Source organism: Glycine soja, chromosome 6, assembly GCF_004193775.1.
Source record: "Glycine soja cultivar W05 chromosome 6, ASM419377v2, whole genome shotgun sequence".
Taxonomy (NCBI): domain Eukaryota; kingdom Viridiplantae; phylum Streptophyta; class Magnoliopsida; order Fabales; family Fabaceae; genus Glycine; species Glycine soja.
The window spans coordinates 836,978-864,958 of NC_041007.1; the positions used below are offsets into that span (position 1 = coordinate 836,978).

Here is a 27,981-nt window from a genome sequence, read left to right on the forward strand (position 1 = left end):
CATCCCCCACGCAGCTCAGAACGTCTTGCTTCCTTGGTATATATGTGTCTATTACATTATGCCATCATCTCCATTCCCTTTGGACATTTCAGGAGCTGCCCTTATGTCTATTACTTACTTACACAAGCCTTTTTCTTTCTCCCTGCAGGGGAATAGGCACTGTATGACTATTTTTTAGTATTTTATTTTTAATAAATAATAAATGGCTGAAGGGTATACATAGTTCTCATGATTGAGAAGATAATAACTGTTGTCATTGAAGGCTAATGATAAAATAATATAAAAAATGTGTAAACTAAAGATGAATATTTTCTTTATTATTATTATAGATGTAGATTCTAAAAGGACTTGTAAATATCATAAATAAAATTTTATAATTTTAACTCTCAATTTCATGTCTAACTTTATATTAGGACTAAAAAACGCCTTTAAAAAAAATTGACTAAAAAATGCTTTATATTGGGATTACTTGTTTTATTTTCTAGTTTATTCTCTTCCTTTTATGTAAAATTAGTTGGATGACCTGTACGAAGCACGAGATTATTTGCTTATTAGAGTTTAACAAAATTATATAGTAAGAATAAATAAATTTAAATTGATAGATATGAAATAAAATGATAATAAAATATAAAAATTGTGTTTATTATAAGAAAAAATATATCTAAATATGTTAAGAACTAAACTTTAAAGAAATGAAATACAATTTACTCAATAGTAACATTAGTAACATGTGGTTGCAATGATGAAAAAATAAATGAAATATTAATTGCTTGAAACTAAAATGAAAACTTAAATCCATTATCTTCAAGAATGAGCAAGACAATTATTCTATTAGAAGTAACGGTTAAAATAATATCTCCTTTGAATCTCAATGCTACAAACAACCCTCCAAATAAAAGTTTTTCATGTTCCTTTCAAACCCATATATTTCAAACAAACTATATTCAAAATACTATATATTTCACGTTCTTGTAACAAAATTTCTCTCACAATTTTTTTATTATTTGTTAGCATATGACCATATATATATATATATTCACATCACATCAGACCTGCAAGGAACAATTGAGAGAGAGACAAATTTATCTATTAAAAGAGGAGAATTGGAGGAAAACGAAAAATTATTGTGGGTAAAATTCATAAAATTGATAATAAATAAAAATTAGGACATGAACGAAAATTTTGAAAATGAGAGAAAATATAAAACATAAATGAATGGGTCATTAGGAGGGGAGTGTGATAGTGCAACCTAGCGAGAAGGAATATATCTTGTGGCTCGGGTGGTAATGGATGCCCAGTCTGTTCACTCGAAGCAGAAACAACAAATCATATTCTCTTCTCGTGTGGGTTTGTATATCAAATCTGGATTATGGTCTACAAATGGATAAGTTTCTCTTTGGTGCTCCCTAATGAAACGAAATGCCCTTGGTGATAACACTAAGCTTTGATTTTAGGCTTGAAACACAGGTATCGTTGCTTTCGAGCTGCAACAACTAAACTTAAAACAAGAGAAAATTACACTCATATCCTTTGTGTTTTTTTCAAATTGTATCCAATATTTCTCTTTTTTTTCATCCTATAAAAAATTACTTAATTGTTTAGCTCACATTACACCTAGACCCTTTCTCTCCTAAGCACCGTTTAATAATTTAACAGAAAGTAGACACATGTTGGTCACATGACTTTTAATGAAAATTTATGTCTAAAATACCCTCATCTTCTTCCTCTTAACTCTATAAAAGATATGACATCATTTTCAACCTAAAAATATTTTAACACTATTCATTTTTTTTCTTTTTTCTCTAATTGGACGTGAATTCAACTTTTTATTGGATGTAAATCCACCTTATTGGTACGTATGTGTTAACATCCTTCTTTCTTCTTTTTTTTAGTTCAATTTTTTTGGCATGTGTTGGATCGTTTGGTTGCTGCATTTTTATTGGACGTATTCTCAACAATGCATATTGATTGAATATGGTCATTTGTTTCAAATTTTAGTGTTTTGTTCATGTATTTGTGTTTTTAACTCTTTTCTTTTAAATACTTATTTTTGATGTGTTTGATATAATGTCTCAATCAAGAGCTACATCTTCTTCAAGTGTTAGTAACAATGAAGTAAGAGTCAAGTATTAAAGGAAAAATTATTACTGCCTTAAGAAATGTCCATTCACAAGGTCAATTGTTAATTTGTTATTGAGTATTTAACAAAGATGTTAGAACAATCTTGTCTACTCACATATTTCAATTGATGTAAGCTAACAACGTTAACAAAATGAGGGTAAAATTAATGTAAAAAAAAGGAGGGGTATCGAGTGCAATTTGAGAAAAATAGGAGTTGCAAGTGTAACAAAGATATTAGGATAATTTCGTCTACTCATATATTTCAATTGATGTTAGTTAACGACATTAAAAAAAGGGTATTAAAAAAGTAATGTAAACAAGAGAAGGATATCAAGTCCAATTTAAGAAAAATACATGAAATACGAGTGTAAGTTACTCTAAAAAATATAATAAACTAATATTTATAATATTTACTTTTAATCATAAAAACTTAAAAAAATTTATACATTTAATTTAATGTAATTGTTAAATATTTTAGTCTTAAATTTAGAGTTAAGACTTTAAGACCGAGGATAAGTGTTCTTGATTTTCAGTGTTACTGTCGGTTTGATTCTGAATGCCCCTAATTTGTTATCTCTACTTCCTTATTGATTCATGACCCGGTCCAATATAACCCCGATCGGACCGGGCCTCGTATAACAGACCCACCCGACCCGTTTGCTTCCCGTTTCTCTGCTTTCCACTCTCGGCTGCTACTTCTATTCGTCACTTTTTCTTTCATTTTCTCATGACCTCTTCTTCTTCTTCTTTATATATAATATAAATATAAACATTCTTTTGATATTGTTCCTGAGTTGAACAAGTTCGTGGAATTTTGCACCTTTTTAGGTCATAATCCTTTCAAAATTCCGTGCTTCGGCTTGACATCGGTCAGTTCCTTTCTTCTTCACATTTTCTATTTTTTGCTTTCTTTTGTGTCAGTATTATGTTGCATGTGTTATTTGCGGACTTTATGTATGTTAGATAGATGGTTACTTTGTTTTGTAATCTCTCTATTTTCCTCAGTGGTTTTGATAGTGTAGAAAATGGTTCAACTACTTATGTGCCTCTTGTGCAGTTATATTGTAACATGTGTGTGTTCAATTTGGGAATTTTTTTATTACTGGTTTGGTGGTTCCAAATTTTACTGCCGAGTCTTTGAGAATATTCTCATTTTGTTGTGAAGCCAAAACATAAGGTCTTAGGGTCACTGTTTTGTCCCATTCTGTGACACGCATTAGCTGCACCAGTTCTTGCTGAAATACGGGGTTATGATCCCCTCTCCTCTCTAGTAATCAGCTTTGAAGCAACTTAGGTCTTAGCTTAGTTGCATAGCGTTTTTGTTCAGTTTCTGTTCTTTTCTAACAGTATGTTGCATTCCCTTCATTTTGAAGTGTTTTTTTGTGCATGACTGGTGTCATTTATAGTTACCTCTTTTAATTTTAATTATTACCCTTTTCGGTTTCAGATTTCTCTGCACTTCCCAAAGAATTGGTTGTGCAGTCCTTGTTTTCAGACACCGTCTTTAAGTTACTGTCGACGTTTGAGTTCTATAATGCCCAGTGATTCTTCTGTAATCTCCAATGGACACAGCAATGGCAGTGTCAATCCACTACCTAACCTGCAAAGGACTTACCAAGTGGTAGTGGCTGCCACTCAAGATTGGGGCATCGGTAAGGATGGGAAATTACCCTGGAGATTGCCTACTGATCTCAAGTTTTTTAAGGAGATCACTATGAAAACATCTGATCCTGGGAAGAAGAATGCCATTGTAATGGGAAGGAAAACATGGGAGAGCATCCCTCTTGAGTACAGGCCTCTTTCTGGTCGCCTTAATGTTGTTCTTACTCGCTCAGGAAGTTTTGATATTGCAACAGCAGAGAATGTTGTTATATGTGGAAGCATGTCTTCTGCATTGGAACTGTTAGCTGCTTCTCCTTACTCTCTGTCAATTGAGAAAGTTTTTGTTATAGGGGGTGGTCAGATATTTAGGTACATCATTCTTTAAAATATTTTCTCATATGCTCCTTCCTTTTCATGTTAAGCTCTTTCTTTGTTATAGCTGATAATTTTCACGTACAGAGAGGCTCTCAATGTGCCTGGATGTGAAGCTATCCACTTAACGGAAATTCAGTCAAGCATTGAGTGTGACACTTTTATGCCTCCAGTTGATTTCACTATATTTCGGCCATGGTACTCATCCTTTCCTAAAGTGGAAAACAACATCCGCTATTCTTTCACCACTTATGTGCGTGTACGGAGTTCTGCTGCAGAGTCCGCGGGTCAGAACATTGATCCACTTCTTGATAATAATTCTGAGTCCATGAAATTTGAGGTCAAGGATTTTTCTTTTCTTCCTAAAATGATTTCTGAGAGACATGAGGAGTATCTGTATCTTAAGCTGGTTCAGGACATCATTGCTGAAGGTACAACTAAGGGTGATAGGACAGGGACTGGTACCTTGTCAAAATTTGGTTGCCAGGTAACATTTCAACTTTCAATTGGGATATTAAGGGTTGCTGTAGTTTATATGCTGACTTTGTCTCTATATTTGCACAGATGAGGTTCAATCTGCGTGGAAACTTTCCTCTTCTAACAACTAAGGCATGTATTAGAGATTATGGTTTAAGATGTGTTTGATCTGCTGTGTAAAATAACTTGTCTTTTGTGTGAATTCTTTTCTTTTTCCTTTGGTTTTGATAATTATTGTGTTTACTACTTTGGATGTTTGCTATGGAAGGGGAATATCTATTTGTAAATTTTGATAGAGAATTTGACTTGATTTCTTCGATTGATTGTAGAAAGTATTTTGGCGAGGGGTTGTTGAAGAGCTTCTTTGGTTTATCAGTGGCTCAACAAATGCCAAGGTAATGATATCTTCTACCAATCTTTTTCATGCACGAATCCTCACCTATTCTTAGTTTGGCCACAAACAAGCTGACATGAGCCAAATATTTGGGAACATGAGTTTGGTGTGTTTTATATATTGTTTGAGCTTGGATTTGAATAGATGTAAACATGTAGAAAGCTCAGTTGCTTCCAAACTAACTTATATTCATAGCATTGCTTGTTTTATAATTTATTGAACTTTATACAATATAATTGCATTCTTTTTAAGTATCTTTTATCAGCAGTACCTTCATAGTTCAAAATGTCAAGATATATAAAAAAAGTAGTAAATGTTTTCCATGCTCAAGGAGAACTCATTTTCTGCCGGCTCGAACCTGTCACTGTTTTGAAGAATTTCTAGGCTTGCTCTCTGCCTATCTACATAAGTTGGGTTGCAATCCTAATGGTTACTAAGGACATTCATGGAGTTGACTTTATAGTTTATATTGTATAGTGAAAAAAATAATGTATGTATCCAAGATTCTGTGGATTTCGAATATAAGATGGTTTCACAGTTTTCACTTGCTTATCTTCTGATTCTTATTGGTGTCTTAGAAATAAAGGGTATGAACTAAACTTTCAATTGCAGTATTTCACTTGCATGAGGTGTTTTATTTTTCAGCTATCAAGGAATCTTTTACTGGTATGATAGATTTTATCATATGAACTTCATTCTGAAAACAAGGTATATTCAGGTGCTACAGGAAAAAGGCATTCATATTTGGGATGGCAATGCATCCAGAGAATACCTTGATGGGCAAGCATGACTATATATTTCAACTTTTTAAGTACAATTTGTACATTTTTCTTTATATTGCAGTTTGTAATTGGCTTTACATTTTTTATTGCAGTGTTGGTTTGACAGAGCGGGAGGAGGGTGACTTGGGACCTGTTTATGGGTTTCAATGGAGGCACTTTGGTGCCAGGTAGGGGAACTATACCTTTTTTTTCTGCTGGTATTACAATAGATTGTTTTGTGAGGAATTGCTCACCTCTTTATTCGCTGCCTTACATTCTATAGATATACTGACATGCATCATGACTACTCCGGCCAAGGGTTTGATCAACTTTTAGATGTTATTAACAAGATAAAGTGTAATCCTGATGATCGGCGAATCATTCTCTCTGCATGGAATCCAGTGGATCTTAAATTAATGGCACTTCCACCCTGCCACATGTTTGCACAGGTCTGCAGCTTAATTCAGGTTTTTCTTTGAAAAATTGCCCCTTCCACATATTCCACCTATTGATATTTTTAATTTTTAACTTTTGCAGTTTTATGTAGCACACGGGGAGTTATCATGTCAAATGTATCAGCGATCTGCTGATATGGGCCTGGGCATTCCATTTAATATTGCATCTTATGCCCTTTTGACATGCATGATTGCTCATGTTTGTGGTATGCTCATTAAGTCTTTTATTTATTATATTTTTGGACTTTAGTTATGTGTGGAGGTCGATTCAGTTCTATATATATTCCCTTTTTTAGTAACTGAGAAAGTTTTGCATACTAGAGGCCTAAGCTCTTGTTTTTCTTGGTAGTATTCTATCTGCACTTTTCAATTGTTTTATAGATTTTTTGGTAGAGGTTTTTTCAGAAGTTTATCAATAAGTTTTTAATTGAAGTTTGGGTCTAAGTAGATTCAGGGTTCACAAGCTTATTGGTTTTGATAATATCACTAGAGAAAATACAGCATTAGGAGTAATTTAAACGTAAAATAATCATCAATCTTTATACTATGTCTCTTTCTTGTCAGATCTCATTCCTGGTGATTTTATTCATGTTATTGGGGATGCTCATATTTACCGCAATCACGTGAGGCCTTTGCAGGAGCAGCTCCATAACCAGCCAAAGCCTTTTCCAGTATGTGTAATGTTTAGCACTTCTTTAAGTTTATCTTTTGACTCTTTTACTTGTTTACCCCCTAATGTACTTCATTGCAGACTTTGAAGATAAATCCAAAGAAGAAAGATATAGATTCTTTTGTGGCTGCTGATTTCAAGCTCATAGGCTATGATCCTCACCAGAAGATTGATATGAAGCTGTCTGTCTAAAATCTGGGGATTCTCACTCCTTCAGGTTGTTTCTGCTTTTTGAAATGAGGCAAGAATGTACTTTATTTTTTTATATATATAGAACTCTGCTTGATACTGTTGTAACCATTATTATTTATATAAAAGGAGATTCATAGAATGTGGTTTGGTGCTTTCTTATGGTCTATGAGCAGTAGAACCATGGTGAGCATGGATGCTGATGTGTTGTGCAAGATAGCTCATAATTTATTAAAAACACCTTAGGGGCTGTATGGCAAGCTAAATGACTGGTTCAGAACTGTTTAGGTTTTATAACTAGTTTCATAAATCTATATGAATTTGAATTGATTTAAAATCATAATTTTTTCTATTTTATCTTCTGGAATTTCTAGAAGTGATGCGACTAACTTAAAGGATATTACAAAAAGTAATTCCCTTCCATTATCTATATCAGAGTCCAATGCCATTAGTCCAGTACTATCAGAGTCTCTAATTGAAAGGAAGTAGGAAAAGAAAATGGAAACTTTAGATTTAAATAATTACGTAGTAGTTTCAAATTTTTGTTTTGGATTTTTTTGAACAAGTTTTAACTTAAAACTGATTCATAATTTGAATAGCTACCAAACATAAAAGGATTAATTTCAACGTACAGATATTTAGTTCTGAGTTTTATAGACAAAATAAATTATAAATGTTTCTGCTTTTCAGAGAATTTCATGACAATGCTTAGAGATATATATGCACTGCATTTCTTTAATGGATACCTAGTCACTTGATTTTCGCATTTTCTTGTCTGGTGTTTTATTTGCTGGTCTTCTATGTTGAAGCCTTCTGTTCTCCTTTGTTTCAGGCACAACCTTAGGAAGATTATGTTAAATCTGTGTACAATTAAAGAACATATCGTAGCACATACTTCATCGCATAAATACTGTTACTTAAGTGGGAATTCTCTGGCTCCACCTGTTATGCCTCTAAGGTGATTTAGATTAACTTAATTTCCTTCCTTTCCAAGGTACACGCTCTATTGTACTTTTGAGGGATCTGAAACTCGATGTTTAAGATAAAGCCGGTGTTTTTATGTGAGCCATTTCTATTTTTTATTTTTGATATTTTGGACATGCAGCTTAAGTTCCTATTAATAAGTTTTTATAATACTAGTTTATGTCATAAATTGTTGAAATATTTTAAAAGTAACATATTTTGGTAAGGTGAAATAAAACTGGTATTATAAAAACATATTAAAAAGAATTTACAAGAGTTATAAATTATATTTATATTCATAAGTTTAAACAAGCATAGTATGACTAAGTTCTGGATAGATGATTAGTTTCTTAGCTGGTCCAAAAAATCGGTATTTATGCTTAGTATGAGTTTTTTCAATCACGTTATTTTTGGGGGCGTTTGTACATACTTGAATTTGCTTGTCAATAATAGTTCAGATTTGGGGTATTGCTGATTGATACTTAACATAATTGAGTGCAATGCCCTTGGTTTAAATAGATATAAAAGTACCTTTTTTGATAGATTCGCCACAAAAAAAAGGGATTTTGTTGGTTTTTATTATTATTATTATTATTATTATTATCATTATTATTATTATCTAAGGGACACATAATATTTGTATCAATGCGTCCAGACAAACCACAAACAACGAAATCATGCTGTTGCATCATATTTTTTAATTATTCAGCAAATCACCAATAATAGAGGACAACTAGAATAGTTACTAATTACATTTTTGGGATAAGGCTGTTTAAAAAAAAAATTGTTTAGTTTTACTTGTTTTTTTCTTTTTTTAAGAGGAGCTACATACTAGGTTTTACAAAGTTTCAATAGACAAGGAAATGAAAAGAGAGTAAACTGCATTTTGCTGAAATATAATTTGTCTTGTAACTTGACCGATTCAGTTAACTCATGACAGCAAAACTGCAAAAGAACTACAAAGTACAAACTAGTCTCTAGGAAAGTCTACTCCCATCTCGTCTGCTTATAGCAGTGACCTGGCAGAAGTCATTTTTGTTGAAAAAAGCTCAACATGGCAATCAGAGAAAAATCAAGTTTAGTAAGAAACAGAATAGAACATTCGTGAGTAGTGAAATAAAAAAAGCTCATGGAGTGGTACGAGACAGCCAATGAATATTTTTGTTTTGAGGTAGGAGTCCAGGGGTAAAAATGGATGGGGCTGGATTGGGCTTCGCCTAAGTCTAGTTTAACCTGTTTTATATTTTTATATTTCATGTCTAAACGTGTTATCTGATACGAACCTGTTTTTAGGCCTGGACTTGGCTTTTTGTATAAGCCTGATATACCCATTAGTCTATTTAAAAGTGAGTTTTATAGTAAGTGTAAAAAATATTTTTATTAAACAAAAGAAATATTTTATTAAAAATAATAGGATAATTTTAAATCACAAAATATGAGTAAAATTTGCGTGTAATATGTTACTAAAGTCTTTTGAGTTTCACCAAAAGTAAAGAGTCCATATCCTTGTTACCCATCTATGCTTATATGAATTAATTTATTTTAAATATTAATTAAAATGATTCAAATCATTAAATTATTAAAATAATTTTGTAATTTAAATAAAACAATTATAATATTAAATATATTAATAATAATAATTTTATTATAAAAATATTATTACTAAACAGGCCGACTCGTCAGACTTAATAGGTTTTTCTTTAGACTCGTGACTTGACTTATTTAATTAAATAAATTTTTTAAAAAAATTGAGCTTAATTTTTTGCTAAATAAGTTAAGTCAGGCCAAACCAAACCTTAAATGACCCAAGTCATAGGTCCGCGACGGATGATTCGACTTACTTTCACCCTTAGATAGAACTATTTATTTATTTGAGAGGCAAGACAAGGGAATATAAAAACCTAGAGATGCCAAGTGAATATTAGCTTGTTGGTTCATACTCAACCTAACATTTGCATCAAATTGATGAACAAGAGGTCCCTCGCCTTCTCAAGCCTCACCTTAACATAACAATGTCCTTTAATCTCATATAGGCCAATTCATAAATTATCTCTTAAACGATTATGTTTCCTACCTAACCTTCTACTTAGAGGTGGAAGTAGATTAGGCTGCTTGTTGGGAGCATATGATCTAAACCGTTTAAGGTTCGACTCATTTAATAATAAGGTCAGACTTAAACTTTTTTAATTTTTTTTTAATTATATATGTCAAGCCACATACCTTAAAAAAGTCAAATAAGCTTGAGATATTGATTTATTTAATAACAATATTTTTTAATAAAAATATTACTATTAATATGATACATAATATTATAATTGTTATAATGAAATTACAAAATTCTTTTTAGTGGTTTAACGATTTAAATTATTTTAATATTTGAAATAAGTTAATTTCTACTATAAATATAGATGAATTTTGGTGGGACTTAAAAATCTGATAGTGTATCACTTGTAAGTTTTTGCCACGGTTTAAAATTTCCTTGTTATTTTTAATGAATAAAATCTTTGGCTTGATAAAGAAAAAAAATTATTTTTTATACTTCTTAATATAAAACATGCCTTCATAGGCTAACATACCAAACATACCTCTCCGTTTCCTGCATTAGATTGTGTAAATGTCCATTCAACAGTTAACCAAACACATAATTAATAATTTAACCATTCCAAGAAATGATTACGATTTTTATGATATTTCAGACAAGCAACGTAGCAAACTCCCTCTATGCAATGTAGACATTTTTTCTTGCGTATGAACTGACGTAAGGATATTTGAACTCTAGAGTTGACAGCCAACTTAAATTGAATTTTGTTGGTCTCCGCTTCTTTAAAAGGCGAGGGACGTTCATGACTCTGACACCAAATTAGCAATAGTGACCCATAACATAACATAGTCATAGGCTTTGTTTGATATTCATCAGTCTTAGTGTTGTGACTAATTAATGGCAACAGTGCAATTCATTTTCGCTAATAGTGGTTCGTGAGAAGCTAGCTACGCAAACAATTCTTCCTTTCAAGTGCTATTTTCTCTTTCTCTCTTGTCATATTATATATAATTATTTTGAACAATATCTTCATATGATATCTTGTGTGCCCGTGATAATTTTATTGCAATATTAATTCTTAATTTTTATTAGTCAAGAGAATCAAATTTGTGACTTTTTTCTTGTTTCATTTCCTCTGACCAATTTAATTCATCTTCTATTATGCTTCATGGTTGCTCCGTGTGCGTAAGTATATTTGTTTTTAATTTCATGCAGAGTAAGATGATATCAAAAGGGAAACCCATGCTGGAAGAAAGTATGATGACCCCGTATTGCAACTCTGACCCAAGCTGTTTCAAAGTGGCCGTTTTAGGTTACTCTTCAGGACCAAATTCACTTCAGGTGGCGTACGATATTATTGATGACAAAAGTCGCTGCTTTAACCACGAGCCACCCACATCCCAAATTTACCTCAACGATCAATTTCAAAACGATTTCAACAACTAGAGGAGGGAGAGAAGTTTAGTCCATGTTTCATCAACGCAACGCCCGGAAGCTTTTATGGGAGACTCTTCCCTAGCAATTCCACCAGTCTTCATTGGCTCTCTCAGGTTAACTTCAATTTATAATACTGATACAATGTGACAAAATAATGCACATACAGCAGCATTTCAATATTTATTTTTCCATGTTTAATTTTGCAACAGGCTCCAAAGGGGTTGGCTAAGGGAACATGATTAGTTAACATAGGAAACATTTACTTCACAAACACGAGCCCATCCGAAGTGTACCAAGCATACCTTGACCAGTTTAGTCCATATTTCAATCTGTTTCTAAAATCACGCGCGGAGGAATTATTGCGTGGTGGTGGCATGGTTCTAAGATTTGTTGGTAGAGATGAAACTTTTGACATAATAACTCCTTGGGGGTTAATTGGTTTGGTTCTCATTGACATGGTTTCAGAGGTACACGAGTCAAGCTAAGTTGGAGTGTGTTAATATGCCAAGATATGGTCTTACTGCTAAGAAAGTTAAGCAATTGATTGGTGCAGAAGGGTCTTTCACTCTTGAGAAGTTGGAGACATTCAAGTCGCGTTGGGATGACGGTTTGAAGGAGAATGGTAATGGTGATTTCGTATTAGATACTAATGTCAGAGCCAAATTCATCGCCAAATATGTGAGAGCTACTACTGAACCTTTTATGACGGCACGGTTTGGAGAAGGAATAATTGATGAATTATTTCCTAAATACAGAAACAAGGTTGCTGAACTGTTGGAAGAAGTGATATTAGAGCATGCTTACCTGGTCATGTTTATGACAAAAAAATGATACAAATCACTCAAGTTAAAGAATTGTTTGTATTTTTTCTTCTAAATATGTTAATCTGGGTTAAAGATCTCTAATGGAGGTGCTTAACTTGTTTGTGCATAAAGATCTGATGCCTAATGAGACCGATGCATTGGAAAGAGTTTTTAATGAGTGTGAATGAAGCACCAAGTGCTCATATCAAGTTTTTCTTGCTTTGTTACTCAGGGAATGAAATTTAAGCTTAGTAAGATTCAGCCCACATTTTTACGCTCAACATACATATATCATAGTCTTTCAAGCATTGTTTTTGCTCAGCTGTATTGTTTACGTTGCTGGGAGTGCATACATATGTAATCAACAGAAATATATTTCTTTCGGGAGTATTTTTAACTAAACATCAAAAGGGTGCTTTTGTCATTTCAGTGGTGTTGGTGTTTAAATAATAAATTAGAGGGTGTCAATATCAATGTCTGTGCCAAAAAAGTTCTAACCCACCCCAAGGTCCATATATCAACCTAACATATATATATATATATATATATATATATATATATATATATATATATATATATATATATGTGTTTAGGGGTCTACCTACTGTAAAGAATGATGAGGATGAGGAAGAAGAATAATTTTTTAAAGTGAGTGAATTTATATATATCAAAATTGTTAATGATTATAAAAAAATAAGTAGGTATTGACATTAAAATGTTTTTATTATACAAATTAATATATGAATTGTTGTACTAATATCATTTTTTTATCCAATTTCATAACAACCGTAAATAAAAAAAAGATGAGAAGAGATATATAAAAGTAAATAAAAAGAATACAGTGAGTCTCACAAATTTTAAAATTACATCCATTCCCAAAAAATCTATTAAACAATTATAGTAGTATTATTTTCATCTCCCACCCTTTTTTCTGATTCTTTTTAACCAAACAAAAACATACATGATGAATCGAGAAGTGATATTTTACCCACGGAGGATGAAAATAAAGCATAAATGGCGTGGCTCCTACTTGCCACACTTGTTATTTGAATAGTTAAAAGCAAAAGCACTAGACAAAGGCAAAAATAAAAAAAAATGAAAAAATGAAAATCTATAGCCAGTGGCAGACAATATATGGTGGCATGTTGAGTTTGTGCCAGTTATAAAAGATCTTTCCTACCCTAGTATAGCTTTTGCACTGTGGCAATGATGAATATGCTTTTTAAGTTTTCCAAATGGGACGGCAATAGTACCGTGGTTGGTAACAGGAATACTTTCTCGTTAAGTAGCTCATTTTCCCTGAAAATAAAATAAAATAAATGGGCATCCACAATATTATTTGATACTTAGTAAAAGAGGGGGAAAATATAAACATTTTAATTTATAATGTAATAGAAAAAAATTAAAAATGTTGATTAAGTGTTTAAAATGATCAAATGTTTAAAATAAAAGTATTTAAGTATATTATTCTTTTCCCCCTTTGTGTATGGAACATAATAGCTATTTCCCCACTGAAATCAGCATTTCTTAAACACTTTCTTTTACCAAGAACATCCTAATCAATAGTAATTTTTTTTAGATATAAAGACTAATAAAATAAATTCATCTCTCTCAAAAAAATCTTTACTTATATAATCAAAATTAAACATTGACAACAAGAAACTTAACTTAATCTTGTTAGTAAAAAAAAAAAGTTCAGTGGCATAAGATACGAATTTTAGCCAACAAATCGTCTTTTCTCAAACATTAAAATGCATACAGTTTGTCTCCCTCTGTCCACAGCAAGAAAACGGCATCTTCTGCGAAATAGAGAATTTCCTTAGCTGCAGACTCAATTTTCTAAGTGGTTTGGTTAAGGTATAAGACAAGAAATATAATCCATTTGGTTTGATCCAGTACTGATTAGATTTAATAAAACCTCACCTGAATTAGATTGGTCTGATTTGATCTGGTTAAATTTTTTTCTACTGTTCTCGTGATATGTTAAATTATTAATAATTAATTATTGAATAATATATAATATGTTTCTATAATATTATTTTTTACTTTGATAAAATAAATATATAACAATTAATTAATTATTTTCATATTAATTATGGTATGATATGATTTAATATTTATATGTTTTAGATATTTTTATCTATGATCATTTGATGATTTTTTATTTAGTCTTAAAAAATAATAGTTTTTTAATTATTTAATGATAATACTTTAAAAATAATTTATAATAATAAATGATTATATAATATTTATAATTTAATTATAATAATAAATTTAAAATTTAAAATATAAAAATATGAATTAATCATTTGTTAGATATTTTATATTTATTTTTTAATTTTTTTAAAATATATTGAGTCAACCGAATTAATAATTTATCGAACTTCTAATATTAATCCAAGTGTTTCGACTCGGTAAATGATCCGATCAGTTATCATAGCGGGTGCACGGTATAACATACCCTTTGCATGCGCAAGTGCGAGAATCAAATTACCAAGACTAACATGTCAACTGAATTGACAAACACAAAATATTAATAAAATTAGAAAGAAAAAACACGTTAAATAAACGCAACATATTTTAGGATCAATCAAAACATTAGTTTATAAACTCTTAAGTAAATTTTAGGATATTTATCGAACTCTCGAATTAATCTTTTACAAATTTATAAGTCTATTTAATATATGTAAGTTGATTTTTAAGTAAACTCTTTTTTTATAAATTCTTGCTAAATTTTATAAATTCGGTAGACTCTCGAGTTTATGATCGAGTCAACAAATTAAAAAAATTAAACCAAAATGTAAGTCATTTTGGATTATTTTTTTATCTATTTAATATTCAACATTTAGTGTGTCTCAAATACAAAAGTTCTCATATTTAATAACATCAAACTCTTATTCTCTAATAATATTATGAAAATAATCTGTATTTATAAATTATTATCTAGTAATAATGCATTACTAGACTTGGTTATTTAAATATTGTAAAATTTATTATTTACTATTTTTTTTATTATATTATTGAAATGTTTAATTATTATATTATTTATAGATATTTTGTTATTATTTATTTTGTTATTTATATTAAGTCTATAAAACTTTGATCAATCTATTAAACTCTTTAACTTTCATTTAAGCTCTACTTGCATATAATATCTATACATCACATAGTATTTTGTTTGTTTATTAATTAAACCGAAGCAATAACATTGCATGTATATATAGTTTTTTCCAGTTTGACCCCAATAGTAGAAGCAATAATATAGAGACATATGAGTTTTTGACCAATACTCATAGTTCTAGCAATTAATTAATTAGAGAGTTGAGTAGTTCGTAGCCTCTGTTGGCGAGCAATGAAAGCCTCAACCTTGCGACGAAAGTCATCGTTGCTCATGCCATCTTCAGGGTACGAATTATTATTGTTAACCTGCACTTTCTGAGTCTCACACCTCTGCAACACGCGCGGAGGAAGCTTCTCAGTCTCCACGCGCTTTACAATAATATCCGATTGACACCTTCTATAATCCTTCTTGTTCATCTCCAAACTAGTCTCTGCAGTTTTGGTGGCATCAATTTCTTGACCCTTTATTATAACAGTCTCGGCCACTAGTCTCACACTTGGCTTTGGTTTGCGATTATTGTTGCTGAGATGGAGTTGAAGTTTCTGATGGATGGTGGTGTTTTGGAGGAACTCGAGATAGAGATCTGCAGGTTCCGGTGGGGCATGTTTGGCTGAAGATGAGTGATTAGATGAAAATTGTCCCGATTGTGCGAACAACGTTATGATTATGACGTTTCCGAGGAGAAAAACAAAGCGAGGGCTACCCATGAAGTTGCGGAAACACTCGGTTGTGTTTTTGAGAGTGGAGGGTAGGTTGATGGAGAGCCTCGAGACCAAGACCAGAACGACGCACACCTCTGCGTACCGCAACAAGCTTGCGATCTTTCGGAGCTGACGATGATGTTTCCTAGGTTTTGTGGGTTTCTTTGTTTGGAGCTTGTGGAAGTTGGTCGAGTACTCCATTTTGGTTAATGAAACGGGTTTAGGAGTTAATTAATTTGATTAGATGGGTCTCACTCGCACAAAAGGGGCTGGGAATTTGTCAGGAGCATGCATCTCACACTTGATGATAATAATAGAGAAAGTAGCGGTTTCTAGGATTGGAAGCATGGAAACAGAGTGAAGGAAGTGAATGTTGTAGTATTAATTATAGTATGATGCATTTGCTTTGGGAATCTATGGAGTGGCTCTGTTTGTTTTGGGTTCTCTTTGTTTCTTTTTCAAGATTGGCTGTTCTTCCTCTAATTTATAGAATCCACCAATCCAATTTTAAGTGCCTACAAAAATCAAAATTAAAAAAAGGAAAGAAAAAAAAGATGTTCAATAAAATAAAAGAAAATGCATCCGAATCTGTTCCTTTTACTTTTTTTTTTCTTTCTCGGTATTCCATTTTCTGCTTTCTTTTTTCTACTTTTTCCTCTGTGCATTAAACTAGATTAGTGGCATATAATACCAAGTGGTATTGATAAAGCCAAGATGATTCGGGATTTAGTCCAAAACGGAAGACTTTGATCCTTTCTATGGCAGTGTAGTTTCCTCCTTTGAATTGTGGTTAATGACTTAATGCAGTCAAAAATAAGTTCTGAAAAAGTGTCTTAAGAAAGTTTTAAGAGAAAATAAGGATTTTTTCATCCCAATAATACAAAAAAATTTAAAAATCACTTAAATAATACAATTCAAAAATGAAAAATAACAAATAAAGAAAGCATTTATTCCCCTTCTATATCTTACATCAATAATTTTTTGCATCTTTTTTACATCTAAGAAAAGTCTTGAATCTTGATTTTTTAATTGGTGAAATATTAGACAATTTAATTTATTTACACAAATGATACAAATCACTATTTAAGGTGACAATCAATTTCTCACTTTTGTTTATTATTTTTTCATTTTTATGTTGTGTAAGAATTGATTTCACAACATGTTATTTTTTTTGATCATAGAATTTAGCGTCGGCTTGCAAAATACATATATTAGATTATAAAAGAAAAATAAAAAACTACTTATTTTATTAAAAAACATAAGTTTGTTAATCTTTATTTCAATTTTTGTTAAGATTATAAAATATAAGTAAAAAAAGAAAAAGTATATTATAATTATGAAGCTTACAATCAAATTTAATTATATAATAAAAGGTTAAACAATAATTGAAATAAACAATGATATTTATAATTTTCTTTTATTTTGAGTCAACTGACATTAAATTGAATAAAAATGTGTTTGTTAATCTAATCATTAAAAAACAACACATTAATTAAATTCTTATCTTAAATAGTGATTTGTATCATTTGTGTAAAAAAAAATTGGATCATATTATCTGGATAATTTTTTTATTACTGGGTGAAAAATTCAAAAAATAAGGTGTCACAATGGTTTTGGCTTTAGAACTTAGAAGTAAAGGGAAATTTTCACTTTTGAAAATAAAATAAAATAAATTATAATGGATTTATTGAAGAATGACATGACATAACTTGTCAAATTATTATTATCATTTTTTGGAAAAAATACAATGAAATAATCATATTCACGGTACAATAATTGATCGAAATTAACTGCTTAATTAACTTTATAACAAATCCGTTAAACAAGAATTGGACAGTGGATAAGATAGAATATTATCGAAAGAAAGATTGAACATAAAATAAAAAATCATGTGTATGATTATATTTGAAGACATCTACTTACTATAAATCAATAACCTAAAAACAAATATATAACCGTATACTACTTAATTAGCATACAACTGAGCTTTAAATATATAGATAAGGTATTTTACACTAAAAAAAATAATTATGAAACACAATTGTTAAAATGATACAAATTCGCGTAGGACGAGAAAAACAGTTTTATCATCGTCTTTGATTTCCATCAAAATCTTAGTTATTTCCATTTATTTTTTGACCAAAATATATTTACGAATGCAACTTCGTAGTTAGGTAAAAAAAATAATCTTGTAACATATAACAATTCTGATTAAGCTGGTTGGCAGTAGTTTATTGGAGAGAATGAGAGTTGGTTAACAAACACTAATGAATACTGGTCTGAGAGATTTGTGACCCATTTCTTAGTCGTTAAGAAAAAGCCATGCACTTTTGCTTTGTCTTTCTTAATTTCTTATTTATTTCCCTCAACACTCCAAACTCAAAAGCCTTCACTTCCACTTTCTCAGGGTCCCCATTTGTTCTCCAATTTACCCGCCCATAATAGAGGGAGATGCAACTTTTGGCTTCAGATGGGACCTGGCTAGTTGGCGTATTAGATCAACATTAATTGATCACATAAAGATTTCACTCACATTTTCATTTCATTGCGTTAATTCTAACTTTAGTCCCCCCAATCTAAACTTGATTAGTCATAAAGCAGGGTAAGTCTTCAGCAAATAAATAAGGGTGTTTTGATGTCATTTTTGTTTTTTAGTTTTTCAAATTTATTTTGTAATTCTGTCAAAAAAAGTTGTTTTTATAAAATATTTTTAAAAATTAGATTTTAGAGAATAAGAATTGACGAATAAGATGCGAGAGTTTAAAGAACATGAATAAATAAAAACTAAGTAAAAAATTAAAATAATTTAGAGATGTTTTAATTTTAAAAACTAAAAAATATATTACTTTTGAAAACAACTTTTTTTTTATAAAAAAAATAATCTTACCAAATAGTATAATTTTTCATTTTTAAGAAAAAAAAAAAACAAACCTTTCGGAAAACTTGTACTAGCTAATTTCGACCTAATAGAAAACCACCGTCACGTTAATGATTCATTTTTTTTTTTTGAGTTTTCTCATGAAAATGGTTCCAGAATAATCCAGATTCGATACCATTGAACATCATGTCCTTCACAGAGTTAATTACTTAAACGACAAGGAGCACTAGAAGTCGTATTTGGATTAAAGGGTCCACTAAAGATCTCTATGTAACTTCTTCTGTTTTAGTAGCCATCGAACTGATGTCCCACAATGAAACCAGAAATCGTAGGTTTACGATCATTTTTGAACCATGAAATAAGCTATATACTATGAATTTTAATCCACTAATATTGGCACTAATAATCTGACCTCTGATACAACACTGCAAATTTAAAGACTATAGACTTAAATATTTTGTAATGTAGCAATCGGATTTGATTAATGCTGTGGTTAATCATGCACTGCCATAACGTGCATATAATAAAGTAGCTGTAGCATTTTGACCGTTTAAAATCAAGATATCCATCAACTTCATTCTCTTGAACTGTGCTTTTCTAAGTGCAACTATAAATACTACTATATGAGGATAAGAATCTCTCATGCCACGTGTTATTGCACAACAAAACACTAAACATTTTAGCAAATTGCTAAAGTTAGCTATTTCTAGGCCTCTTTCCTCTGCAATGTTAATTGGCTAATGGCCAGTTTCATATGTTGGTCCTTATTAAAAAGTATATATAATTTTGATCAGGCATAGAGTACAACCTTTCATATTAAAGTAACAACAATATTAAACAAATTAGGGAAGCAGTGGCTTGTCCTCTACGTACCTTTAGATTTAGAAATTAGATGGGATTGACTGATGCTACAAAGTACAAAGCTTTTACATGCAGTAGAATCGTTTCAGAAAACTTAAAACCAATCCAAAATGGAAGGGCGTTTGCTTATAGTAATAACGAGATGAATTGGATTAAAAAAATATATTCATCAATATTGGTGTGAAGCATGTAAATATTGAAATGATATATAACTAAAGAATGAGAATCTTTTGGTATGTACAAAAAGAAAGGAGATAAGGAAAAAAGAAAACAAAAGAAAAAACGAGTGGAGGACTGTAAACGGAAATGAGCGGAGTGCCAAATAACATTTGTGGGGGCACGATCAGAAATTTTAATCCATTGAAACTGATTTCTTTTCTTTTTCTGAGAAGGAGGGGAATGGAAAAAAGAAATATGAGTAGCCAACAAAGAATCAAACTTGTCCCTTAAATTTTTTAGGGGATAATGCCATGACAGATTTAATTTTTCTATTTTTGTCATGAAATCCTTCACATCAATAATTGATGTATTATTTGAAATAATTGATAGATTAGGCCAAAAAAACATATTATTTGCACAGCTATGTGAAACCTAAACTGGGCCTTTATCTAACAAAAAAGCCCATTGGGCAATAAAGCCCATTGGGCAATAAAGCCCTTTCTACTAAAATGAGATCCAGACTATAGATATGTTAAACGACGTAGTTTTAAGCGAATCGTTTGGCCTTTTTATTCCTCCTACTCTCAAATACCCTAATTAGGTTTGTGATTGTCTTTGCCTCACTTTGCTGCCGTACCTAATCGGAGAGCTCCCGCTGACTGCGATCGGATTTCATGGTAAGTTTCTCTGCAAATTTCATCAATTCTGTTTCCGTTAATATGTTCTAATTTCCGCGTTTCTGATTTGGTGGTACTTGCAGGCTCCTAAGAAAGACAAGGCTCCCCCACCTTCATCCAAGCCCGCCAAGTCTGGTGGTGGGAAGCAGAAGAAGAAGGTTCTTGGTTCTTGTTCTAGTTCTAATTTTTGTACCATTTTATTATCGTTTTGCCACGTGGGTAATGCTAGATATGTGTGATGGATAAGTATCTGATGTTAAAGATTGGATTTGTGTGGTAACAGAAGTGGAGCAAGGGAAAGCAAAAGGAGAAGGTGAATAACCAGGTGCTGTTCGATCAGGCTACCTATGACAAGCTCCTCTCCGAGGCACCCAAATACAAACTCATTACTCCTTCCATTCTCTCTGACCGTTTGAGGGTATCTTCTATCATCACTTTTTTTTATTATTATTCTTATGTTAAAGGATTATTCTTATTGATGGGAGCGTTTGTGTTGGTGATGTTTTGATTCATTTCATTTATTTTGTTGTTCTTAAAATTAAATTGTGAATTATAAGAGCTTTAATGTGGGTGAGGTCTCAGTTATAGCTATTCCTTAATTGGTAGTCGTCTATGAGATCTGCATTCCTAGACTGATATTGATTGTATGGAGCATATGTTTGGTATTGTTATGTTCTTAATTGGGATTATCTAGACTGATTGGTTGGGTTCCAACTTCAATTGTTGCATATTTGAAACTTTGTATATTCTGTGTCATTTGAGATTCCGAATTGTATTACAAGCCATAAACCTAGGATTTATTGTTAGTTGCACTTATTTATGTGTCTATGCTTTGTCCTTTTGCTGCCTTTTGGGAAATAATTCTGGAAAATTGTTTTATGTTCTAACCATATGACAGTCTTCTTGGCACATGGCTATGCTCACATTTTTTTGTAATGGTTTCTTTGATATCATTCTAGAGTCTAGATTTACTAACTATTGTTTTTCCCTGCTATAGTAATTGCCCAGTAGTAAGTAGTGAAATATGACGGTACCTTTTCATAGGTAATACTTGTGTAATCTATTACCACATTATTTAGTTAGGATGGACACAAGCCTTGTGTACTGTGTTAACTCATTTGAAATTTGCAATGTATAAATGGGGAAGTGGTTGAAAATTAATTCTCTTTTGGCCATTTTCAGCACCATGACATTGTTCTACACTCAAAACACAATTGTTCTGCATGACTGTTATCTTTTCAATTAGTTTTTATGGATTATATTAAGATTCTCATAATTTTTCATGCACTTTACAGATTAATGGATCACTTGCAAGGAAGGCTATTAGGGAATTGATGGCCAGAGGTTCAATAAGGATGGTGTCTGCCCATGCTAGTCAGCAGATTTACACTAGAGCGACAAACACCTAGATGTACTGGTTATAATTTATGTAGTATTGATGCACCGCTGAAGTGAAATTTTGTTTTTTCTGTTTGAGACATACCTCATGCTAGATTGCATCAGTTTGACGGTTGCTAAATTCATGGGTTATTTCCTTTTGCATCCTTGGTAATATATTTGACACAAGGCTTTCATATTTGTTGTTTTTGGCGTTATGCAAGCATGTTATTCCGTTAGGTGAAGCTAGCCTTCACAGATAGATTTGGATATTTTAACTGCATGTCTGGTAACCTATAATCCGTTTGAAACGTGATGTTCCGCTACAACACTGAAGATGCTCAGTATAGCTTGACGTGAAAATGTGTGTATACGGGAGTTGCAAGCACAACTCCAAACACTAATGAGAAGAGAGATCACGGCAATATATATATATATTTTTTTATAATGGCTATGGATATATCAAATAACTATTTCATAATACAATTGCTGGCGATTTTTTTGTTTGTCAATCAACACGAAAAACTATTAAGTTGTCAATGTGATTTTTGTGTTTGCTGGTGATTTAATTTTAGTTTTAGTGGCTGAAGCGAACTTCTTTTGCTGTATGTTTAGTTGGTTCTTACAAACTATTTAATCCCCAACTTTAACGAACTTCCTTAACTTAAGACCAAATGGTGTCAATTGACAATTGAACCGGATCGTTGAAGTTATTTAGAACTGCATGTGGTACAGAATAGTCTAGACTATTGATTCAATTACTAAAGGCTGGTATCTTTGAGGGCTATGGGTTACTCGTCATAAAAGAAATTACCTTCAAGTGCTTCTAGGATCATCTGTTGTTTCTTCAAAACTGCAGTTACTTCACCAAAGGGATTTACTTGGTTGAGCATTATGTATGAGTGTTATAAATTCTTTGGTACTGTATTTGATTCTTACAGATAAAAAAAAAAAAACTGCTGTTACTTCATCCATTGGCAGCTTAACAAAAATTTATCCTAAATCATAATGGGTAAATTCAGGTTTAGAGTCAGAATATTCATTGGACCATAGAAGTTGCTGAAAAATTACTGAAAGCGCACAAGTAAAAATGCAGTAGAAGAGAACATGCAGTTGCAGAGTTTATACTTAAGGTAACCTAAGCCAAAAATATAAAAAAAATTCTATTGGTTCAGCTCCCACTATAATCTTCTCATAAAGTAATTTGTCATTGGTCAGGGGGTTTGTGGACAAGCTTCAAGTTTCAGCATGATAACGAGAGATTTTTCGTATAGCATGTGCCAATTAAAGGGGTGCAAGATGATTTTTGTTTTCCCACTTCTCTCTTCGGCTGAATCTCTTGGACCATAAGAAACCTGTTTTCAGTTGGGGAGTACACACAGAGAGATAGGGCCATGCATGGCGAGTTTCTTAGTTGAAAATTGGCATTGAGCTGGGAAGCCTGATATTCTACGCTAACTTTGTGACTATAAACATGAAGCCTCTCTGCACAATCGCTCCAATACCTCACCCTTTCATGTCAAAAATATGTGGAGTATTTTCACATATTGAAGGCTTTTGAAGCCTCCCTTCGATCATCATTGATCAATAAACCAAAGACTCAATGATTTTGAGAAAACCAATCATTGCCAGCCAAATAGCAAAACCTTGGCATGAGAACATGGGTTGACGAATTACTACAAGGATCTCTGAGCTGAGGCTCCTGGATATCTGTAGTGCTGCCAAACATGTCCTGCTACAATCAAGGAAGAATGTGAAGAAGGCAATTCAAAAAGCGTTTGAAAAATTGGAGTTTTGCATTCAGGTTTTAGAGGCAGGAATTGACCATCTTCAGAAATAAAAATCATTAGAACCAAAGTTTCCCTTCTCAATATCTGGAACTATTAAATTCACTTATTATAACTGTAACTAAATATTTGTTTGGCACTGATTATATATTACAGAGATTCAAATTCAGGTTCTTATTTTCATCCTTCATTTTCCCACCAGATGTAATGTATATCTACCACATCACTTCTCTCTTTGGTCTTATTTCAAGTTCAGCTGCAAAATAAGTAAAAGAATAACAGAAATGAGGGAAGAAGTTTGAATGTTTGATGCTTTAATGTCTACTCTAAAAATAAAGGTTTAAAGTAGTTTCTGTAAAGTTCAGTAAACTTATTATACATTATTGGACGAGTCTTAACGCATTAACTATTTTCTCGAAGGTTCAATTTGGTAATAGTTATATGTTCTTATCTGAATAAGTGTTTATGATCTAATTCAAATCTTGGTGTTTCTAAGCATGTACGTTGTGTATCATGCTATATGGATCAATCACTCAAGTTTTGGAACAACATCATGCTGATCTCACGTTGCCTTTGCCCCCTTTGGTTGGTGGCTAGGTGGTTGATCAACTGCCCTCAATTATCATTCGTAGGCTCAAATATTACAAGTTCAATTCAATGAACGATGTGATGGCTGTCTTCCTATTATTATGAGGACAAAGCAAATCAATTTGCAATTTCCTTATGATATCTTTCTATATTATACGGACAGCAAAGCAAGGTCTATAATACACACCGTCACCACTAAAAATACATTTCAGTACTAACACTTTATCTAAATCAGGATATGGGCCTATATCTTGTTCATAAAATCAATCACTTTCATTTTTCACAACCCCTAATTTATGTAGACAATTTTTTATTTTTTGTTTCAAGAGGAGAGTTTTTTTTTTTTTGAATTTTTTTTATTTTGAATTAAACATTTAAACTGACAATGCTGCTAAAAAAAGAGGAAGAGGGGGGGGGGGGGGGGGGGTCAATTGTCATACTCGTCACAGAAAACAAATCAAGCAACTTGCATTTCTTGCATAGCATATTTTACATGAAATGCACAATAATACAGCTAAAAAGCAATGAAACTTTCAAGTCAATCACCGGCACATCCGAAAGTGTTAGTAGAGAAAGTGATAGAATTGAAATGATAGAATTATAAATGATTGTATATTTATTAGTACCAATTCAAGCTGATAACCAAGAGGTATGGAGCTTTCGTTTTACGAATTGAACTAGTCAACACGTGTATATGTTTACATCGATAAAATAATTCTTCACAAAAGACAAAAATATAATTGTATCTCTGTAGCAACGGCCAAAATAACGTCAATGTTCCTCGTGCAACTTATGATAAAGAAACAGTGTACCAAAAAGAAATATATGGATCAAAATCCAAGTGGGATTATAATGGTGTGGGAGAAACTAATAAAACAAAGGGGGTATGAGTTGTAAAGATTAGGCTGGGGGGACATTGCATTAACATTAACATATCTCTGATAATATTTAGATGAATCTAGATTGGTTTAGCAATTATTTGTATTAGTTTAAGATGAGAATCCTCGTGTCTCCATTATATATATATATATATTGATCAATAGCCAAGGAAGGATAGCAAAGTTGCCCATTCAATTCAATTGCAAATATATTCAACAACTTCCTCCTCTTGTCTAATTGAGGAAATTAAAATGTCAGCCTCTTCATGGAACAACAAATTCCACAACCATGCTCGTTCTAATAGTTTGCCCTCTAAGCCACACCCTCTCATCCTACAATGCAATGAACACTTAGCTAGATTAGGGGCCAACGATACCATCTCTTCTTCATTGTTAAGGCAAAATCTAAGTAGCCTTCTTGATTTGCAAGAGTGCATTGAAAAGTTGGTTCAACTACCCTTAACTCAAGAAGCACTTCTTCAAGAACGCCAAGAGAAATGGGTGGATGATCTCTTGGATGGATCTCTAAGGCTCCTTGATGCTTGTACCGCAACCAAAGATGCCTTACTTCACACCAAGGAGTGCACTCGTGAGCTTCAATCAACTATTAGAAGAAGAAGAGGTGGTGAAGTGGAACTCGCGGTAGAGGTTAAGAAATTCTTGACCTCAAGGAAGGTGGTGCGAAAGGCCATATTCAAAGCCTTGGAGAATCTGAAGGTTAATAATAATGCAAATAAGGGAAACCTTGCCATCACTAATTACAAAGACTACCAAACCATGGCATTGGTAAACTTGTTAAAAGAAGCTGAAGTGGTCACTTTTTCCATATTTGAGTCATTGCTGAATTTCTTTTCTGGGTCCACACAAGCAAAACGAATTAGCAGCTGGGCTTTGGTTTCAAAGCTGATGCACAACAAAAGGGTAGCTACAGGCTACGCACAAGGAGCAGATGAGAATGAGTTTGCAAAAGTGGATGCTGCATTGCAGTTATTTGCCTTTAACATGTCAACCAAGTCAAATGATGATATCAGTGATTTGCAAAAGAAGCTAGAGAACTTGGGGACTTGCATACAAGATCTTGAAGAAGGACTTGAGTCACTGTTTAGGCGTTTGATTAAAATCAGAGTTGCACTTCTCAACATCCTTAATCACTAGCTGAAGAATCTAAACTGGAGGGGTCAAATTTTTGTAATGGCATAGATATTATTGTCTTGGGTACAATTGTAGATATTAACGTACTTGTTATGTTCATGATTTGATAAATATATCACTCAATATATTGTTCATATATATTACACATCTGCTTGATTTCTTCCAGAGTTCATGACTTATTTGCATGGAATAAGTTTTCAAAAACTGATCCACTTTCTGTTAAGTTTTTGTTTTGGCTCCCATGTCCATAACTGAGAAGTAGAACCAAATCAAATCACAAACATATTAATTTTCTATTTTATCATCAAATAAATCCCTAACTTTATTATGAACATTAATTTGCATTTTTTTAAGATTGAGATTACTTTTTATTTGTGATTTGTAATTTAGATCAAGTCATATGCATGATTAGTTTTAAAGTTTAAACACCTTTTTTTTTTATACATTTATGCATGATGAGATTTAAAGTTTAAACACCTTTTTTTTATACATTTATGCATTTGACTTTCTATATATTTATTAATTGTTGTCCCTTAAATAGCCTTTAAAAGACTTTATGTATTGGTTTGTAACTCCACTCTTATTTTAGTCAGTGAAATTTTATTTGTTTATTGGCCAAACAAATAATGTTTTGCGACTTAAAAAAGACAAAAATCTAAATAACAATCCAATTCAAATCATAAAAAATCAAATTAGTTTGTTTCAAATTATTTTCGAACCAACTCAAACTAAATTGCTGTGTTTTCTATGATCATAGTTCAAACTTAATTTGAGTCACATTTTCAAATTTTCAAATTTTTTCGTTTTGTCATTAATCTTTAACGGGTATATTTGTGTAGCTTGTTTATTTTTTGGCGGGATGAATTTGACTACTGACCTCTCCACGTGGTACTGCATATATACCTTCCTTAAGAATTTCCCCTCACTGTATTTCAAGTGTCCTCTTCTTCTGCTGTGTTGGCTCATATCTATCAACCCTGTAGGGTTGAAAACTAACTTGTAAGCATTTTAATTATTTTTTCTTACATTAATTATAAAAAAAAGGAAATTGGTTTCACGTGCATATGATTCATAAAACGGGATAAAAAATTATGCAACATATAAAAGACGAATACTTATTTCTCTCTAATGGTACAAAGTATAACACATGCATTTCAACAATTTACGTGATATGATCAGGGAACACTACACACAGCATACACATCCCCATCCAGATATGAACAATCTTTGATGTCTGAAGATGCATAGATACCCCCACCCCCATTCTCAAGCCATATACAATTAAACATGTTCTGTTTAATGCTATTTATAAATAGAGCTGTTTTTCCTCCTGCAGACACAAGATGCACTTCCAACGTTCAATCCAATCACCTTGCCCTCTTGGAGTTCACAATTTGAGTTTTTATATCTTGGACCTGAAATGATGGAGGAGACATAACTCATCTATGCAAGATATCATATTCATGTGATTCCCAACTTAAAATTGAAAATTGAGTTGAGCAAACAATGCTGTGACA

General features: G+C 32.0%; 4 protein-coding genes and 1 long non-coding RNA gene across 7 annotated transcripts; 4 read left to right on the forward strand and 1 right to left on the reverse strand.

The window, feature by feature from the left end:
- The first annotated feature begins 2,744 nt into the window (after positions 1 to 2,744).
- On the forward strand, positions 2,745 to 8,125 carry LOC114414471 (bifunctional dihydrofolate reductase-thymidylate synthase). 3 transcript variants are annotated; one of them, XM_028378748.1, is made up of 12 exons: positions 2,745 to 2,990; positions 3,569 to 4,092; positions 4,183 to 4,582; positions 4,660 to 4,704; positions 4,902 to 4,967; positions 5,685 to 5,746; positions 5,841 to 5,915; positions 6,011 to 6,176; positions 6,265 to 6,388; positions 6,747 to 6,853; positions 6,934 to 7,093; positions 7,874 to 8,125. In XM_028378748.1, the coding sequence occupies exons 2-11, from the start codon at positions 3,656 to 3,658 to the stop codon at positions 7,042 to 7,044; spliced, it is 1,593 nt and encodes a 530-aa protein (XP_028234549.1). In that variant the 5' UTR covers positions 2,745 to 2,990; positions 3,569 to 3,655; the 3' UTR covers positions 7,045 to 7,093; positions 7,874 to 8,125. The 3 variants fall into 3 exon arrangements, with proteins under 3 accessions (XP_028234549.1, XP_028234548.1, XP_028234550.1); XM_028378747.1 differs by having other exon boundaries at positions 2,813 to 2,990; positions 6,934 to 7,069; XM_028378749.1 differs by lacking the exon at positions 2,745 to 2,990 and adding an exon at positions 3,326 to 3,467 and having other exon boundaries at positions 6,934 to 7,069.
- Positions 8,126 to 10,851: 2,726 nt separating this feature from the next.
- LOC114414473 lies at positions 10,852 to 12,606 on the forward strand. The gene is made up of 2 exons (XR_003667218.1): positions 10,852 to 11,595; positions 11,692 to 12,606. It is a non-coding gene; the product is annotated as an uncharacterized LOC114414473 (long non-coding RNA).
- Positions 12,607 to 15,404: 2,798 nt separating this feature from the next.
- Positions 15,405 to 16,575, reverse strand: LOC114414474. The gene has a single exon (XM_028378750.1). The coding sequence runs from the start codon at positions 16,306 to 16,308 to the stop codon at positions 15,595 to 15,597; it is 714 nt and encodes a 237-aa protein (XP_028234551.1). The 5' UTR covers positions 16,309 to 16,575; the 3' UTR covers positions 15,405 to 15,594.
- A 3,970-nt stretch (positions 16,576 to 20,545) lies between these two features.
- Positions 20,546 to 22,260, forward strand: LOC114414475 (40S ribosomal protein S25-like). Its single transcript, XM_028378752.1, has 4 exons — positions 20,546 to 20,682; positions 20,766 to 20,840; positions 20,966 to 21,100; positions 21,978 to 22,260. Exons 1-4 carry the CDS (start codon positions 20,680 to 20,682, stop codon positions 22,089 to 22,091), a joined length of 327 nt encoding a protein of 108 aa, XP_028234553.1. The 5' UTR covers positions 20,546 to 20,679; the 3' UTR covers positions 22,092 to 22,260.
- A 3,248-nt stretch (positions 22,261 to 25,508) lies between these two features.
- On the forward strand, positions 25,509 to 26,681 carry LOC114414049. The gene has a single exon (XM_028378417.1). The coding sequence runs from the start codon at positions 25,565 to 25,567 to the stop codon at positions 26,465 to 26,467; it is 903 nt and encodes a 300-aa protein (XP_028234218.1). The 5' UTR covers positions 25,509 to 25,564; the 3' UTR covers positions 26,468 to 26,681.
- Positions 26,682 to 27,981: the final 1,300 nt, after the last annotated feature.